This window comes from Labrus mixtus, chromosome 9 (genome assembly GCF_963584025.1).
Source record: "Labrus mixtus chromosome 9, fLabMix1.1, whole genome shotgun sequence".
Classification (NCBI taxonomy): domain Eukaryota; kingdom Metazoa; phylum Chordata; class Actinopteri; order Labriformes; family Labridae; genus Labrus; species Labrus mixtus.
Window position 1 is genome coordinate 15,844,189 of NC_083620.1, and position 17,125 is coordinate 15,861,313.

Here is a 17,125-nt window from a genome sequence, read left to right on the forward strand (position 1 = left end):
TTTTTTACACTGGGAACCTCTCTTCCGTAGTGCTCAGGCACATTTTTGCTTTATCGTCTGTCTCTTGACAAAAAAAATAAAAAATAAGCCACCACGGTCATTCTAACTGGACAGAAATGAGCATCGAAACGCTTCTTGAAGCAGCCAAGTTTTTGGAATTGCAAGCCCAGCAACAACAGAAAGCACGTGGTAAGTTGGTATTTTATTGAAAATAAGATTTATTTCTCAACAGCTTTGGCAACAATTAAATACTACATGTGAAACACTCCACAGCTAAGTGGCGAAAAAGTACTGAGTTAAAGAAGAACCAGGTTTAACCAGTCATGAACGAAATACAGTGCAGGATTTAAAGCCTTCTTAGGCTTTGAAAATCACCAGATTTTACAATTTAATTGAATGTTATAAACTACAAGAATGACTGTGGTTAAGTGCGGCAGTGACATTTTAGTTTTACTTTCAAATTCATGTTTATGTGCAGACGCATTGCAGAATAGTATCGACTCTAGGTGTTACTGTATGTTAACCTAAATCGCAGCTGGTCACAGGAGCTTATAAACACACACACACAGGGCTCTGCGGTATCAGGGGTTACTGCATTGAAACCTGCAGTAGATACAGATACGTAAACAACATAATTGAAGTTCATTTCTCCTTCTATTGCTAGTCAGTTTATTCATCGCACTGCTACCAAACATTTAAGTGCAAAAAAAACAAAAAACATGGGGTGAAGGATGGAGGAGGGGAGGGGGTTGTAAAGGGCGGTGGCGCAGAGAAAGCCAAGCTTGTTTTACATAATGACCTGACATCGTCTGCGGGGCATCTGTTAATCAGGCTTCCCCTACATCTACCTGTGCTCAATAATTTTCACACCCTGCATCTTCAGACGACGTTTTGTAGTTCTAAAACACCGTGTTCCTTCATGTTTCAGTCCGTGTTTGTGTCCTTACAAAAAAAAATTACTCCCTCGCCTCTCAGACGCTCGTGGAGCTTTGAATGTCTGTCGATGACGTGTACCAACCAGCCGCGCCTACATGTAAGAGCTACCGAGGGGGGTCGGGCCCCGCCCCTTTCACCACGTGCGTGCCGGGCTACCCCTTCCAAAGATTGTTTATGAAGAAGATGAGTCACTACCGCGCGCAGAAAATCTACCAAAAACTCACTTGTGTGTTAAATGTCCAAAAAAGGAAAAAGACATAAAACACATTGTCATTGTTTTTTTTTTTTCACAATCAAAACTAATGAGAATAAAAACATTTACTTATAATAATAATTTATGTGTTATTCCCAGTTAAATTTTATGGTTTCCAAATATATGCAACTTTTTTCTTTCCACTTTCCCTATGTTTATTTTTACAATACAGCAGTGATTTTTTTTAAGTAGGCCTACAGTGATTAATGGAAAGCTAAACTATGAGACATAGGAACACATACTTTGACTGTCTTACATCCATGAACAATAAATACCTTTTAAAACATAGAGTGTAATCTGTTATCAACGTCGTCTCAACATGTGGCTGTCTGCCAAATGGGCTACCTTGGTATTAGTAACGTTCTATAACATGTTGTCATTTTCAATTTGAATTAAACCACCCCATTTCCGGTTAACACAAGACGATAACAGTGGTTTAGTGTAAAGGTTGTTAATCAATCCCTAGAAAGTGAAGTTATTAATACTCCAGCATGACTGTAAAGATAATGTTGTAGCTTCACATTTGACTGGGACAACAGATCTATTGACAAGGTGCATGGACTAACCCTTAACCAATCTTCAATGTCTGCAAAAGTATGAAATCAGTTCAAGATACAATTGTCTTAATTGATCTCTCCCCAAGACAACTACTAGTTTGGTACATTATAAATGCGAGTGCTGTATGAGCTAGCTTGTATAAAAACATCCTTAACATCTTAACAAGTGTTTGCACCCAGCGATTTAACAGTCTCTGAAGAGGGCTGTTGTTTTTCCACCTTTTATCTGAATGACAGCATCAGTGATATTCCGAGCGACTCGGAGTGAGAGTTCCTGCCTCTCCCTCTCCCAGCTCCTCGTGCCATGCTGCATTGAGAGAGCAGAGTCCTCCCCCCCTCCCTCCTTCCCTCCCTCCCTCCTTCCTGCTACTGTAGAGCAGGTCACTGTGCAGAAAGTAGGCCAGTGTTTCTGTGTGCTGCTGCAGTTATATAACGTCTATAGAAAACCCTCTTGTTTTTATAAGTGTTATAAGTGAGTCTTTATAAAAGACTCTCCTCGGCCTAATGTGTGTGTCGGCACCACAATGCTAAATGATCTCTTATAATGTGGCATTCAGCATCTAACAAAAGCTGCATAGCACAGCGGCCAGAACATCTTGTTCTTTTCTACTTGTTTTGACTTTGAGGCAAAGTAATGCCACTGCAGCGTCACAAATACACACAGCAGAAAGTGAAAGACCTAACTGTTGGATATGATACTATTTAACTGTTTTCACGCTATTAAGAGGTGGAAATGTCTACTTCCTCTTTCACATGATTTTTACATGCTCACAAAATATCGCTGCCCCCAGGTTTTGATTGTGTGTGTTCATGTGCTTGTGTGTGTATTTATGTTTGCGCTAACAGGGCTATTAAGTTCCTAAACTTTGAACTTCTTAACTGCTCGACTTTTACGGTACATTATTACCAGCGGGGGACTCGGATATTGTATAACAACTTTCAAAATGCTTAGTTTCAAACAGAAATGTCACTTTTGATGGAACTTTTTTAGCAGTATCGGTCACATATAAAACTGTGTTATTACAAAAGATTCACCCTAACTTAAGACTAACGTTTTTTAGGCCTACACCTCTCAGTCACACTTATTCTTCATATTCGTCATATTTTCTATCAAATCTTGTTTATTGAGAACAAACTTTTAAGAATGCATGCTTTCATTTGCCTATAATTAAAATAATATTATGGCATTTTCAGTTGCTTTATAATTAACCTCTTGACATGTAATTACATCGTCTAGTGTAGTGCTGTAGTGAAAGGAGCAGTGTTCAGACCCTGGTCCATCTCATACTAATAATAACTTCTAACTCTGAACATCACTGCTGACATAGAAACATGACAGCACCTTAATGGAGGGGTTTCCTTTAATATGAATGGATAGTAAGACAAGGCTGATGAAGATCTCTTACTCTAGACCTTTTTTTTGTCAAAATACTACACTTTCACGCATAAACTGTAACAACAGAATAATCTTATCAGGAGTGATCTCCACTAGCAGTTTATTTCCCAAACATGTTTGTATTTTACTCTTAAAAACGTTCAGGTATTTGCATCCTGGCTATTGTTACATAAAACGTTAACTAAAGCCATCATCAAACACACACATCAAAGGTGGGGGGGGGGGGGGGGGGGGGGGGGGGTAAGGGTTCCCTCATCGTGGCGTCTCTTTTCTGCAGGAGTAGAGTAGACCTGCACCCACTTCTACTTCACAATGGGGTCAGTAGACTGTGGCTGGGTGACATTACAGCAGGATACACAGCATCTCTATTAGAACTAGAATCTATTTCATTCTGGAGCATTGGGCTTGATAGGATTTTGTAAATGTAAAAACTATACTTTTAAATCTATGTATCACATTCACGTATGAACTCCTACAAAATATCTAGAGAAATTCTGGAGGATTGTCCCCTGAAATCTTGCTGATCTGGTTGTTCACACATGCACCTTACAGCAGGAGACTATCCCGGTACCTGAAGTGTGTACTAGAGGAAACTCTAAGCTGTTTCTGTTAACCCGCCTTCGTTCTGTCCACAGAGGATGAACTGAAGGAGAAGCAGCGGCTGGAGCTGTTGGCAGAGCAAAGGCGTTCTGATGTGAACTATAACACAACAATCCACACCAACCATGTTTCCAAAGCAGACGAGTTCCGCATTGAGTGCCACCAGGCACCCATACCGCCCTCTCTGCCGCCACCCTCCATGCCCATCACTGTCATACCCATCCCTGTTGTCACCCCCAATCCCACAGGCTCACCCACCCAGCCTATCGCAACACTCTCCCCTCCTGCAGCTCCCCCGCCCGCTGCCACTCTGCCACGCTCTCCACAACCCAAACCTGACCACCCGCCCTCTGCGCCAACCAACAACCACAAGATGATACAGAACCACCTCCAACAGCCGCAAATCATCGCACCGATCAGCAATACTAAACTGCAGAAGCAGACGCACCCTCAGCTGGTTCAGCGCTATTCTGGCTCCATCGTCTCACCCCCACAGCAACACGCCTTACTCCCCCAGCTGGGCCCTGTGCTCCAGCAGGCTCCTCTACAGAACGGCCCCATCAGCCGGGGGAGTCCTCCTGATGACGGCCGCCAGCTAGACAACAAGAAGAGGCCTGGAGGGTGAGTGTAAACACATTTACTTGTTTAGAATCAAAGTAGTCGTAAAGATTTTTTTTTTTGCAAAAGATGTATCCATCTTAAAGGATTCACAAGTTTTTTAGCTTCCTAAACCCCAATATTTAACATTGTCAGGCTATTTTATTAGTTCTTTAACTTTAGTGTTACTTTATATTGGAGATGCACAGAAGAGTGCTGTCACTAAATTAACTGCAGGCAACAAAGTAATCCAACTCTTCTTTTGTTTATGTTGAGTCTTCTCTTCACACTGCCCTTTTTGACACCAAATTCTTACTGTGCTCTCGTTTGTGCTCTTACAGGGCAGGCACAAGAGAGGTGCATAACAAGCTTGAGAAAAACAGGTGGGTTCAGCCTGTCTACCATAGGGCCTCCTTACACAGTGAGAGATCCGATAGTGTACCATCACACAAAGTAATGTCATATTGTTCATATGGTTTCTATGTGAAAGGTTTAAGTTTATTCTTAAACTGATCGATTCTTTTTTTTGATTTGTCACAGTACTTTTTTTTTTTTTTTTTGCGAAGCTTTTTTTTTTGTTGAAATTGTGTTGTTGTAATCACAAGATTAAAGCCTAGTGGGGCTCTACCATTTGTCCCGTCTAAAATCCCCCGTCTGTGTCTTGTGTCCAATAGACGAGCACACTTAAAGGAGTGCTTCGAGACGCTGAAGAAAAACATCCCGAACATAGACGAGAAGAAGACGTCCAATCTGTGTGTGCTGAGAAGTGCGCTGAGATACATTCAGGTGAGCTGCTGGGTTTGAACAAGTCTTAATCACTTCATGTGTGAGTGATATGACATGTAGTTATATGTCTGATGGGGAAAATAACACTGTGCATCAGCCAGTTTCACCTTTTTTTTTACACTTGATTTAGGCCAGTGCTCAAACTACTTGTCATTCCTTTTTGTAATGAAAGCTGCTCAGGCTGTGAAGATGTGTGTTAATGCTGGGGTAAACTCTTTGAAATAAGAGCATACTTTATTACAAAGTGTTTGCTATATGTTTGGCAAGGCCTGCCAAACCAATTTGTCTACTAATTGAGGAGCAATTATTATCAGTCTGCTGACTTTGGCGTGTGTGCTGCATTTGTCATGCATGCTTGTGAATCTTGCTACAACTTGTTTATACAGATTCATTGGCACATGGGATAACTGCTGAACCACTGAACATCCATTCTTAGGTTGCCATGCTGCAGTGTGAGAAAAGGGTTCAAGAGGAAATGCATACAACAAAAGCATGTTCAAATGTTGAAAGACGCAGAAAACACAGAAATGTACTAACTGATTCAACAAATGCAAGAGAAATAAGCCTTTTCGCTGGCACATTTAGCAAAGGAGTTTTGACCCTCCTCTCCTGAGGAAACTTCTTCATCTAATCTTTAAGTGACTCTATGATTAATATTAGGAATATCTGCCATGTCCACAAGTGTCTCACCATGTGTTTGAGTCAGGCACTTGCTGAGTGAGTGTGGTGGTTGTAAACAGCTGGTGCAAAGGTCCACCACTGACCTAGTTTCACTTGTCCGACTGTTGAGCGTGTCACAGTGGGTCATTTTTATCCTATAGATAGATACTGTAGGGTGGCAGCTTTGAACATAAAGTTCAACCTGGACCAAGTTGTTGCAATCTAACAAGTATTTTGGTGTTATTGTGCGGAGATTAATTTCATTATTTTCCAGCTTCCTAGCAGATTTTTTTCTTCTTTCTTTTTGTATTTGAATGTGTCATCATATGGTTGGAGTTTGAAGTCAGACAACTATGCATGTTAGCCTATGCTCTAATTCAATGTGCACATTGATATCTCTGTATGAAACAACCTGTTATAGTTCATCTGTTTTGTCATGATTTAGCTGTGTTGAAGGCTTCCTCGTGTAAATGTTGCCGAGGACAGTGTGCTGCTGATTCAGTGCATTGAGCAGCAGCAGTCTTGTTGTTCCTCAGTGCGTGTGGAAACTAGGACAACGTGGGTGCAGAGCTCATCACCCAATCTCCCTCCCTCTGCCCCCTCTCTGTGTGATTAAGTAACACAGTGCTCAGTGTGCTGCCTGCAACTGGCTGACTGACCTGCCTCTCAACAGTTGGGCTAGAGCTAGAGCTAGAGCTACTGACTGCAGACGAGGAGAAAAAGAACCATCTTTCTCACAGCGTGTCAACTGCAAATCCTCATGGGGTGAAGCTAGATGCATCATATTCAGAGCTTCTACTGTAGGTCTGTAGGTCAGATGAGTTAATCTTTGTTAGTAAGTTTTGTCTGGCATTCCTCTTTGTCTTATCTTTGACTGGTCTGGCTGGTTGTTTAGTTTAGGAGGGGTGTGGTAAAACAAGGGAACTTACGGTTAAAGGAGGCTAAAACAGAACAAAAAACACGTGAACACGCTGTTATCTTGACATGGGTGGTACAGAGGCACGTCCTGCCTGCACACACCTCTCTCTCTCCCTGAAAACTGCCTCCTCCCTCTGCCCCCCTCCAGAGGCAGCCTGCACACATCAACAACAATGAGCTCAGGAGAGGATCAAACAAGAGGCTTTAGACTCGGCATCCCATTTGATTTGATTTATCTAGACTGTTGTCTTTGTGTGTCAATGTGAAAAGTACATGTTATAGTTGTTAATCATTTTACATAGAAAGTCACTGGCTTGTAGTTCAAGTTTCACTTCCTCGTTCCAGTTCAGTTTAAAATGTCGCAGTAAACATGACCTTGAACACGCTTATAGAAAGCTTACTTTGCTCTTTTCATTTTTGTCTTCATGTAAACAGGGCTATAACATTATATGAACCATATCTCCTTCCTAAAGGATCTCCCTGAAGCCCATAGTGTTGCTAAGAAAGCAAAGGCTGCAAAGTAAGCCCTGGTGCATCAGAGCTCCTCCTCTCTGCTCCCCCCTTCCTCTCCTCCCTCCATCCTGAGCTTTTAAGGCCACATGAGCAGCAAGCACATGGCTAGCCTGAGCCGCGTGACGTCATCCCCCGTGCTGGGCCTCCGCCCAACACTGCAACACGCAGGACTCGTCGTAACATTGGGCTTAGCTGCCAGCAGCAGGGAGGGAACATTGAGCGGTAAACATTAGGCTCGGTTTACTCCTCTCGCGCTTCATTTCCCCCTCAAAGCCGACGGAAGTTGTTCCTCCACTGCTTATGAAAGATTTCATTAGAGAGGCTGAGGAAGTAGGATATATGTTTAAGCATTTGAAATAAATGACATTTAACTTTGCTTAAATTGTCAAACCTCCTAAGAATTGGCTTCTAACAAAAAAGGAGTTGCATTGATTGCTTTGACATTTTCGGATTCATTCAGCCTTCAACATAAAAAGATAATCAGACTTTCGAGTTCTACTCTTTTAATATGTCAAGGTTTATTTCAGCAGGTCCCAGCTCAGTCTCTTTGAATTCTCATTGACACTTTCCTCCTTTATTGGTTTGAGGCAAGACTGAATTCAAACTCCGTGACTTACATCTGCTGCACCAGTATAAGAATCTTTCTCCAGGAAAATTAGAATTTTCTGGGGGGAAATATATTTTGCTGCTCAGGTGATTTACAGGGAATAAAACGACTATATCATGTGACACTGTGGACGTCATGTACAGAAGCTTGGTCAGCCAGTCCTCAGCCACAATGAGGTAAAATTAGGTCACTTATTACCAGCACAGGTTTGCACACAGAAATGTTGTAGAAGTGGAATATATTCACACAAAGACAGGCCTTTTATTGTTGCAGTGAGGCACCACGTGAGGTTTACAGTTCCAGCTTGAAGGCACCGTAAGACAAGGGTTTATGGTTACAAGACTGTCACAAGACCTCTGTAAAGAAGCCTGATCAGTGAACCAGGCCAGGCAGCATGTCTGCAACGTGGCCTCCTGTGTATCTGGCCCTTTAAAAAACCCAGCCTTGTGCCGTCTGCTGCAGAAATGAGTCAGTGAGTACAGCTTGTATTGCTCTCTTTCAATCCCCCGCTATCTGCCGCCCCCCCTCCCTCTCTCATTCTCTGTGGGGCCATGTGCTCGGCACTCGCATTGCTTGTGACAGCGCTTGAGCGGTGTTTACCTTGTGTGCGCGCGCACACACACACACACACACACACACAATGCAGCCGAGCCCTGTACTGATCCAGATTTTCACATGCAAACGAGACTGAGGTGGGGGCATGCGCGGGGAAACAAAAGGTACTTGGCACCTCGCGTCCTACCAACCTGCTGACATGATTAACAGGCTGATGAAGTAATGCAGGATCCATCTGTGATGTACTCGACAATCAGGTTTTCCTGGTTAATCTGAGACTAGCTGTCTATAAAGAGACATGCGCCGTGTACCATTTAGAGTTCAGTGTGCCCCTGATTTTGTGGAGCCTTTTCCATCTCCATGAGTCATAGTTGGAGGCATGCACAGTTGTGGTTCCACTCACGTAAAGGCTGCTGGCTAAACGGCGAGGGTAACAGGGAGACAGCCAACCATTACAGTCCACGTATCACATATTCTGTTCACTCTTCATTCCCTGATTTCTGCCTTTTCAGACAATCCCTTTGAGACAGATAGGTGATGACATAAGTGTGCTTGTGTGTGTATCAGAAAATCAAATCTCCATGCAGGTGGAAAATCTTTCTCATGATTAAAACCAGGTTGAGTTTCAGAACTCCACAGTACATACTTAAATGCTTCCAGGGAAAATTACACAGACCGGGAACATAAAGGAGTGCGCGGTCTTTTGGGTCACAGAGGAAACCTTAAGAAGGTTTTCAGCTGTTTCCATGACGACCAAAGACAGGGGCATTTCAGTACATCATGAGTGGAGACTATGGATACTGTTGGTGTATTCAGACTGAGGAACACAAATCAGCAGCTTCACTGATTGGCAGAGTGGCTGTTGATGGCTGGTGTTACACATCTGTGTCCAGATGCACACGGTTTCCGTTCATCAGCAACAAGCTCATCAAGCTCTAGATCAAAATGGCTTTCCATAATATTAGATTTCTCTGCTTTCAAAGGCTGTCGAATACAATGACGTCATTGTTTGAATTTTTGTGGTTTTCCAGAAGCTCTCGACCACTGTATGTGTTTGTGTGTGGGGTGGGGGTGATCTGTCTTGTTTGTCATGAACAACACAGTTTGATTCTGAATGATATGTATGGTATACCGATGTAAGAGAGAAAAAGTGATCTTGTGATTTTTGGGGCTGGCATGAAGGGAGACCTTTTCTATTAGAATTGTGCATTTTACACTAACAAACTCATTTTCTAAACAAATGTATTACTACTTATTTACACAGATGTTGTAACGGTTGATACCTGTTAAACATACATTACAGCTATGTTTCTGAGATGGTCTAATATCAGCCCTATTACATCATCCAACCAAAGTGTTGATTAGGTTTCGAATTAAAGGTATTGAAGAGAGAGAGTTAAGATTACCCATATCACACGACACGTATGGCTCATAGTGTGTGTGTGTGTGTGTGTGTGTGTGTGTGTGTGTGTGTGTGTGTGTGTGTGTGTGTGTGTGTGTGTGTGTGTGTGTGTGTGTGTGTGTGTGTGTGTGTGTGTGTGTGTGTGTGTGTGTGTGTGTGTGTGTGTGTGTGTGTGTGTGTGTGTGTGTGTGTGTGTGTGTGTGTGTGTGTGTGTGTGTGTGTGTGTGTGTGTGTGTGTGTGTGTGTGTGTGTGTGTGTGTGTGTGTGTGTGTGTGTGTGTGTGTGTGTGTGTGTGTGTGTGTGTGTGTGTGTGTAAAACTTTCCGCTGATATTTCATTATTGGATTTCGATCGGTATTTGCGCGTAATTAAAGCAGAACTCTTCAGTTTAATAACCAGATTAAAAGCTCATTTATGTGGACTTATTTAGGATTAATTGTGTTCTTTTCATGTCTTTCCTCTGCCAAACTCAGACATGAGCAGGACTTCCTCTCAGTTTGTATTTGTGAGGGAACTGAAATCAGCCCACATGGGACGGAGTCCGGGCACAGACTGCTTGGCCCATGCATTTCTAATCCTGGATAAGGACCAGAGACAGGTGCCGAATTACACAAGGCCCGCCTTTTGTCCCCCTTTGCTATTTATATACATTTGTACAGTAGTTATACAAGCACAGTTCCCGCTAACAGAAGTCTTACCTACATACAGATAATAAACAACACTTCAGCTACATACGTGATCAAGCCTTTAAATCCCCAGTCTACAAACACAATGACATCCACATTTACTTTTAACTCTCTCTGTCCCTCTCACTCACATATACATAGATACCTCCCCTCACAGAAACGAATACACGGAGGCATGAACACTAACAGGAAGTCCACTCTTTATGACCCTGAGTCATCAGGTTGCTGGTTACAGGTTTCACACACTGTCATTTCCCTACAGCCCACCCAAGGCTTTATTTAAGCTGTTAAATTTGTGCAACACAAACTTAAAATGTAAAAAACAAAATGACGTAGTACACAACCTTCAAAACACTAAGCTCTAACCGAGTTAAATCGATCTGATCTGTACTGCCAAATTCAGCAGTTATTTATTAGGTTGGTTTTTTCCCTCATAGTTTTGGTTGATGGTTTTCAAACGTCTTTAAAGTTTCCTCCTGTTGCTGCGTACAAGGAAGTTTGGCTCAGTTTGTTTGGTTTTGGCTTGTGTCAGCTGACGGTTTAAGGGAAATTAGGTCACAGAGGGCTACTGCCTGGAAGCACCCCCTGCCCCTCCCTTTCACATACTTGCCTCCTCCACCTCCTCCTTCCCTCCTTCTCTTGTAGCTCTGTTAGTTTGCTCCCTGCACACAGGCTCTGGTCACAGGTTTATTTTTAAATCATTATTTGTTGGATTCTTTCAATATTAATCAGATGGAGACACACAGGCATTAATGAAGGGTGTGAGTATTTATAGCAACAGGTACACAGATTCTCATGAATCTTCTGGTATTTAAGAAAGACAGAATTACCCAACTTGAGCTAAAACAAGGTTAGGCTTCGTTTGTTGTTTGACTGATGCTTAATACGGAATTTTCTTGTATGAAAAAGATGCTGCTGCTTCGTAAAGGGGAGCTTTATTATTTAGCGTTTGTGCTGTTGAAATGGTGGCGGTGTCATAAGATGTGTTAATAATACCTTTCGTCAAAATAGCTGCTCCTGTCCTGTGTTGGAACCCGAACAGAAGTATCCATAATTCATCTTTTTGTTGTTGCTTTCCCATTGTACCACCTACATTTGAAATAATCTGACAGATTACCATTCTTGTATCGGTCATAGATGGAGATTTACAGATTGCATTGATGCAGTCATTTAATCGTTGTGTCATAGGTGGAGCAGATGGAGACACTGAGCCAGACTGTAGCCTGATATAAATCACAGCAGACACTAGCTGTCCTGCTAATATCTGGTTTTTGCCTCGATAATCTGTCAAACCTTTTTAACATGCCACTAATGATATACATAAATAATTATTACATAGTCAAACACAAAAGATTAAAGCCTAAAACACGAGCGTGATGAAGAATCGACACCTGTTGGACAATCAGCAGAACTATAAAAGACAAGATTTATCCCCAAATTGGTGTATTGAATTTCACAGGAAGTGAACTTCATGAACTGGTAATCAGATGTGTGTTTACCGACAGCAGCCCACACTATCTGCTCAAGTCAAAGATTTAAGAGTTGGGTTTTTTTTTTTTTTTTCACAATCTTGTCTCATCATCTTTCAGACGTTGAAGCGGAAAGAGAAGGAGTACGAGCACGACATGGAGCGACTGGCCAGAGAGAAGATCGCCACGCAGCAGCGCTTAGCAGAGCTGAAGAATGAGCTGAGCCAATGGATGGATGTGATTGAGATCGACCGTGTGCTCCGTCAGACAGTCCAGCCTGAAGAGGACCAGGCCTCCACCTCCACTGCCTCAGGTGAGGTTGACAGTCAGGGTGGAAGTAATGGAGGGCTACAGGGCTGCTGCCGTATTTATGTGAAGACTCTATTATTTATATATGCTCCAATATGCAAAAAATACTACAGCAACAAATTGCCTTATTTAATTTTAGGTGCTGGTGAAATCAAAATCCTGTTTTAACACAGAGTGACTTGTCTGTTACAGAAGGTGAAGATGTTATGGATGACGACCTTGAAGATGAGACTCCACCTAGACCACAGACTGCCTTACCCACTGTGCCTCAAAACATGAAACCAGAGCTGCACAAATGTGCAACACCCACTCAGATCCCAACCCCACCACCCACCATAACCACCACCTCTACCTCCTTCATCACCCAACACATCTCCATCCAGCACAAAGCCCCTCTGCACCAACCCTTGCTCCAGCCACTGCAAGTGAGCCCTCCACTGATGATGTCCAAGCCTGCAGCCCCTCACACATTCACAGCCACAACATCCTGCAACCCCACCATCTCCTCTCAGCCTCTGATCCCCACCCAGACTCAGATGGTGACTGTGCCGAGCATACACCCCACAGTTATCGCCCACGCTTCCGTGTCCCACCCCTCAGTCATCCAGGCAGTCAACCACGTCATTCACGGAGGGGGTACGAAGCATATCGCTCACCTGGCTCCCTCCACCACCACCACCTCTGTTCACCTAGCCCCTGCACACCAGCCCATTGGTCACATCACAGTGCATCCAGTGGCTCACCTGGGCCAGCATCTACCTGGCCTCTATCCCCAGTCAATGGCTGTCACACAGCCAGCTGTGGTCGGTCACATCACCCACACCCTGAACCACGCCCACCCTCAGGTCAACGGCTCTGCGCCGTGCCAAACAACCACAGCCATAGTTGGCAAGCAGACCCAAATGGTGACCCACCACCCGCAGCTGGTGGGTCAGACGGTGCTCAACCCTGTGACAATGGTGACCATGCCCCCGTTTCCCATCAGCACCCTGAAGCTGGCCTGAACACCACCAACAGGACCACCAGGCTAAAAGGAGGGGACACCCCTTGACAGGGGAGACCCACAGGCCTCAGATCAGGCCAGACAAGGCCACAGTGAGGGCAGGAGAGCTTCTGGGCACCGCACTGAGCAGAAACAGAGATTCACTATCATTCAGAGACTGTACAGCTGTTTTGAAGAGGGGAAGACAAAAGTCAACCCTCTTTCAGTACTAGTCTATCTCAGCATTTGCAAGTGCTGATCCTGAATTAAAGAGACGCCAGGCTGCATGTGGTTGATAGTCATCATGATGATTAAAAGTGGTAAAATACATTGGGGCAGTTTGCAAGTTAAGACCCTGGCGCACCATCCATTGCTGCAGATAACAGAGCCGTGGTTGTTTTTTCACATGTACCCTGGTTCAGAGTTTATGTACATCCTGACCGTTGGCTAGACTTCCCACTATCACTCTGCGTGTTGTGGATTAACCAACAGTACAACATGTACTCAAGAGGCAATGTCGGGCTATCACGGTGAAGTTTCAGAGTGCTTGACCCGCCATAACCAGCAGCACATTGGGAATGTGATTTAGAGGAGCTCCTCCTCTCTAGACGAGGCACATGCTGCAGAGTTTTAGCTAAATCACGGACTGAAATCTAAGCTCCTGAAATGGAGCTGCAGTCCTTCATAATGCTGCATACAGCACTAGCTCCCCCTGCTGGCTGTTCTGTTCAACGTCATACAACTATTCTCTAATTATGAAGATATTCTATGTATATGATGATTGGTGTTATTCAAACATCCCCTTGAAAGTTGAACAGCTAAATCAAAAGAGACTCATTGTTTCTATTATCAGATATACTGGTGAGTGTGCACTGTGCACAACTACAAATTCTGTTACGTTTTTTTTTCCACAGATTTTTTATTATTTATGCAAAATGGGACAATGTTGTACATCGACATACCCCCCCCCAAATGTAAACACCACAATAGACAGATGGGATGTTAGTACTTGTCTTCTGAAATGAAAAAACAACAAATGTAGATTGAGATGAGATTCTGAATATAAAAGGGACCACAAAATGTAGTAAGGCGTGTTTCAATGCTGTTTTGCTGGGATATGGTAGAGGAAGAAGAGTGTTTGAATGTTGTTAATACATAAACTCAATGGTTATTATACAAACGAGCCCACAGTAGGGTTGTCAGCCTTCAGCAAGTAGATGTAAGATTTAATGATTGAAGTCCTGTCGTACAGACTTTGGGTTAGGATCCCTGTTTTGTGATTTTTAACAGTAAAAACAATCAATTTGAATATTTTTATTTTTTGCAAAGACTTTAAATTTCCAAAGCTACCACTGTGAACATTTCTGTTATAGTCACTGAGCAGAAAATCTGCAGTTTAGCAAAGCACTTGCTAAATCAGCACCATGCTGTGTTCTCCTAACGAAGCCTGAATGTACTGACCTGTGAAAGGATGTGGAGGAGGAGCACACAGATGTTCTGCCCTTTTGCTTATACTTCATTCAAGTATTATGTGTATGTAAAGTGTAACATGTAAAGACAATTTTGTATTTTAAGATTAACTGTTGCTTGTTTCATGTGAAGAATAACTTCTTCTATTCAATGTAAATTAGATTTTTTTTTTTTACCTGGGACCATGTTTAGTGCTGTATATCAGGGGATGCCAACACAGACCTCTTCCCATATTTGAATCCGGCCATTGAAACTAATTTATTCAAATGTTTTTGTATTTGATTCTGATTCAATATGACAACAGCACAAACTTCTTTTTTATTTTACTCAAAGATAAACAACCTTTTTCCACATTAAGAGAGCATGAAAATAATCCTGAACGATTAATTTTGGAATCATTGTAGCAAAACAAAGTAAAAAAGGAAACAGGGATTCGGACACTTGAAAAAGCAACAATATACTTGTATGTTTTCCCTATGGAGAAAGTTTAAGTTGTATATAGCCTGTAAATGTTGGGCTGCATTTAGATCTAACTGTATTATGTTTAAAGCTTGGGAAGATATGTAAAATGACAAATTTATTAAAAAAGATACTTAATAAATTGTATTACATTTACGAAAGTCTGAGGCTGTTTTTTTTTTTTAACCTGGAAAAGAAACTTTCATTTTTACATTTAACAGCTGTGGTTGTTTTGTGATTGAGGGGGCGGAGCAACAGGAGGGCGCTGCCTTCAAGGTAGAAGTCAGGAAACAAAAGCCCCAGTATACTCCATAATAATCAGAATTATAATAAGATAAGAGAAAATCAAAGCACTTCAATGTAGCCTGCTCTTTACAACATAAAGCACAACCCAGTGTCTGATGATGTGAAATTTGATCCTTATTTATTACAATATTTGAATTTGTACATTATGTCCTTTCCATCCACATTTAATTTATAAATTTAATACATAAATATACTTAAACAATAAGAATAACAAAAGGCAAATTTAATACAAAATAAACTGAGAAACCAAAATAAAACTTGACTCTGGGACAAGCTTGAGGAATGTTTTTTTTTTTTTTTTACAAAACAAAGGTGACAACATGGCAGATTTGTGTCATTCAAATGAATAGCTAGAGCTTCAAAATGAATAGCCAGAGCATCTTATTTCAACCAATAATTTGGATAATTTCTCTTTGAGAAGTATTTTGTGTGAAAAGAACGATGAAAGTCAATTTAAAAAAAAGTAGGACATGTCTTGCCTTTGGTTAGAAGCTAAACATGAAGTAAACATGATCCAACGTATGAGTTCCCTTAAGGAAATAATAACAACCATCCAAAACAAAAATTAATCAATTTCTTTTCCATACACAATTCCCCCAACAATTAAATAGCTTCTTAATTCATCATCTGTAATTCATCTGCAATCTCAGTTACCTTCACAAAACATGCAAAAATAAATACACTGCATGGCCTTCGATGCAACCCTCCCCTGCAAAAAAAAAAAAGGGTCTTGTCCGACCAAAGTCCTAATCCCCCCCCCAATGACTTTACCAGCTGACTCTGGAACAACCGTTTTTTGGGGGTAATTTCTACAAAAAAATAAACGACTCATCATGTCAAAATGATAATTTCAATGATATAGTGATCTGTAAGCATCACAGTGACTTAAGACTGGCCAACACTGAGCACAACCTCACAGAAATGTGCTGACAGGCATCCTGATAAAAAAAAATTTAAATGACTCTGAACCCAATAAAAAAACCTAAAAAAAAACTGGGACATCACCTGAAGTAAAATGATAAAACAGTCATCCTTACAGTAGAACAAATATTTGAGTGTTTTCTAGAAAATTAAATTATAACAATATACATATATGCATGTTGACCCTAGAACATAGTAAAAAAAAAAATCCTTGTGCCAGAAAAGTGTGCTTAATAAAATCTGAGCAGGTCACCCTATGAAACCTCATATCAGATCTACATCAAATAAAAACCCTTTGATCAAGTGGCGATTAATGTCCCGATAACTCAAACATCCATACTATTACAGGAAACTAAAAGTCAATCACACTTAAGCATGTATTGTTTTTTTTTTTAAACTTCAGACACAAGATTAACAGAAGAGTGAAGGGTGGAGTGTCTTGCAGCAGAGGAGTCATTATGTCAGACTCTTGAGAGGATGAAGGGAGCCATTATGCTGCAAATGTCATCTTACCACCTCCTGCAGGTCCCTGATCCACATGGACACATAGGATGTCAATGTTCTAGAGAGGAATAAAGGTTTCTGGGTGTTTTTTTTTTTTTTTTAAGTCCCAGTATAGTGACATGTAGGAAGTGTAGCTTCTGTCCTGTGTTAATAGGCTTCCTTCTGAGTGTGCATTTGATCCTGGATCCTCTGCAGCATCTCCTGCATCCGCCTCAACTGTTAGAAGAAGACGAGAAGAGT

General features: G+C 41.9%; 2 protein-coding genes across 4 annotated transcripts in view; one reads left to right on the plus strand and one right to left on the minus strand.

Annotated features, from left to right (window-relative positions):
- Window positions 1-15,890, plus strand: mnta (MAX network transcriptional repressor a). 2 transcript variants are annotated; one of them, XM_061046474.1, is made up of 6 exons: window positions 1-189; window positions 3,778-4,363; window positions 4,681-4,722; window positions 5,014-5,125; window positions 12,055-12,247; window positions 12,436-15,890. In XM_061046474.1, the coding sequence occupies exons 1-6, from the start codon at window positions 117-119 to the stop codon at window positions 13,245-13,247; spliced, it is 1,818 nt and encodes a 605-aa protein (XP_060902457.1). In that variant the 5' UTR covers window positions 1-116; the 3' UTR covers window positions 13,248-15,890. The 2 variants fall into 2 exon arrangements, with proteins under 2 accessions (XP_060902457.1, XP_060902458.1); XM_061046475.1 differs by lacking the exon at window positions 4,681-4,722.
- septin4b (septin 4b) overlaps window positions 15,554-17,125 on the minus strand; it is a 21,613-nt gene continuing 20,041 nt past the window's right edge. For both annotated transcript variants that reach the window (XM_061046478.1, XM_061046477.1), the window contains one exon: window positions 15,554-17,101. In XM_061046478.1, coding sequence (XP_060902461.1) covers window positions 17,098-17,101 — 4 coding nt within the window. In that variant the 3' untranslated portion in view covers window positions 15,554-17,097. The remainder of the gene's footprint in view (window positions 17,102-17,125) is intronic.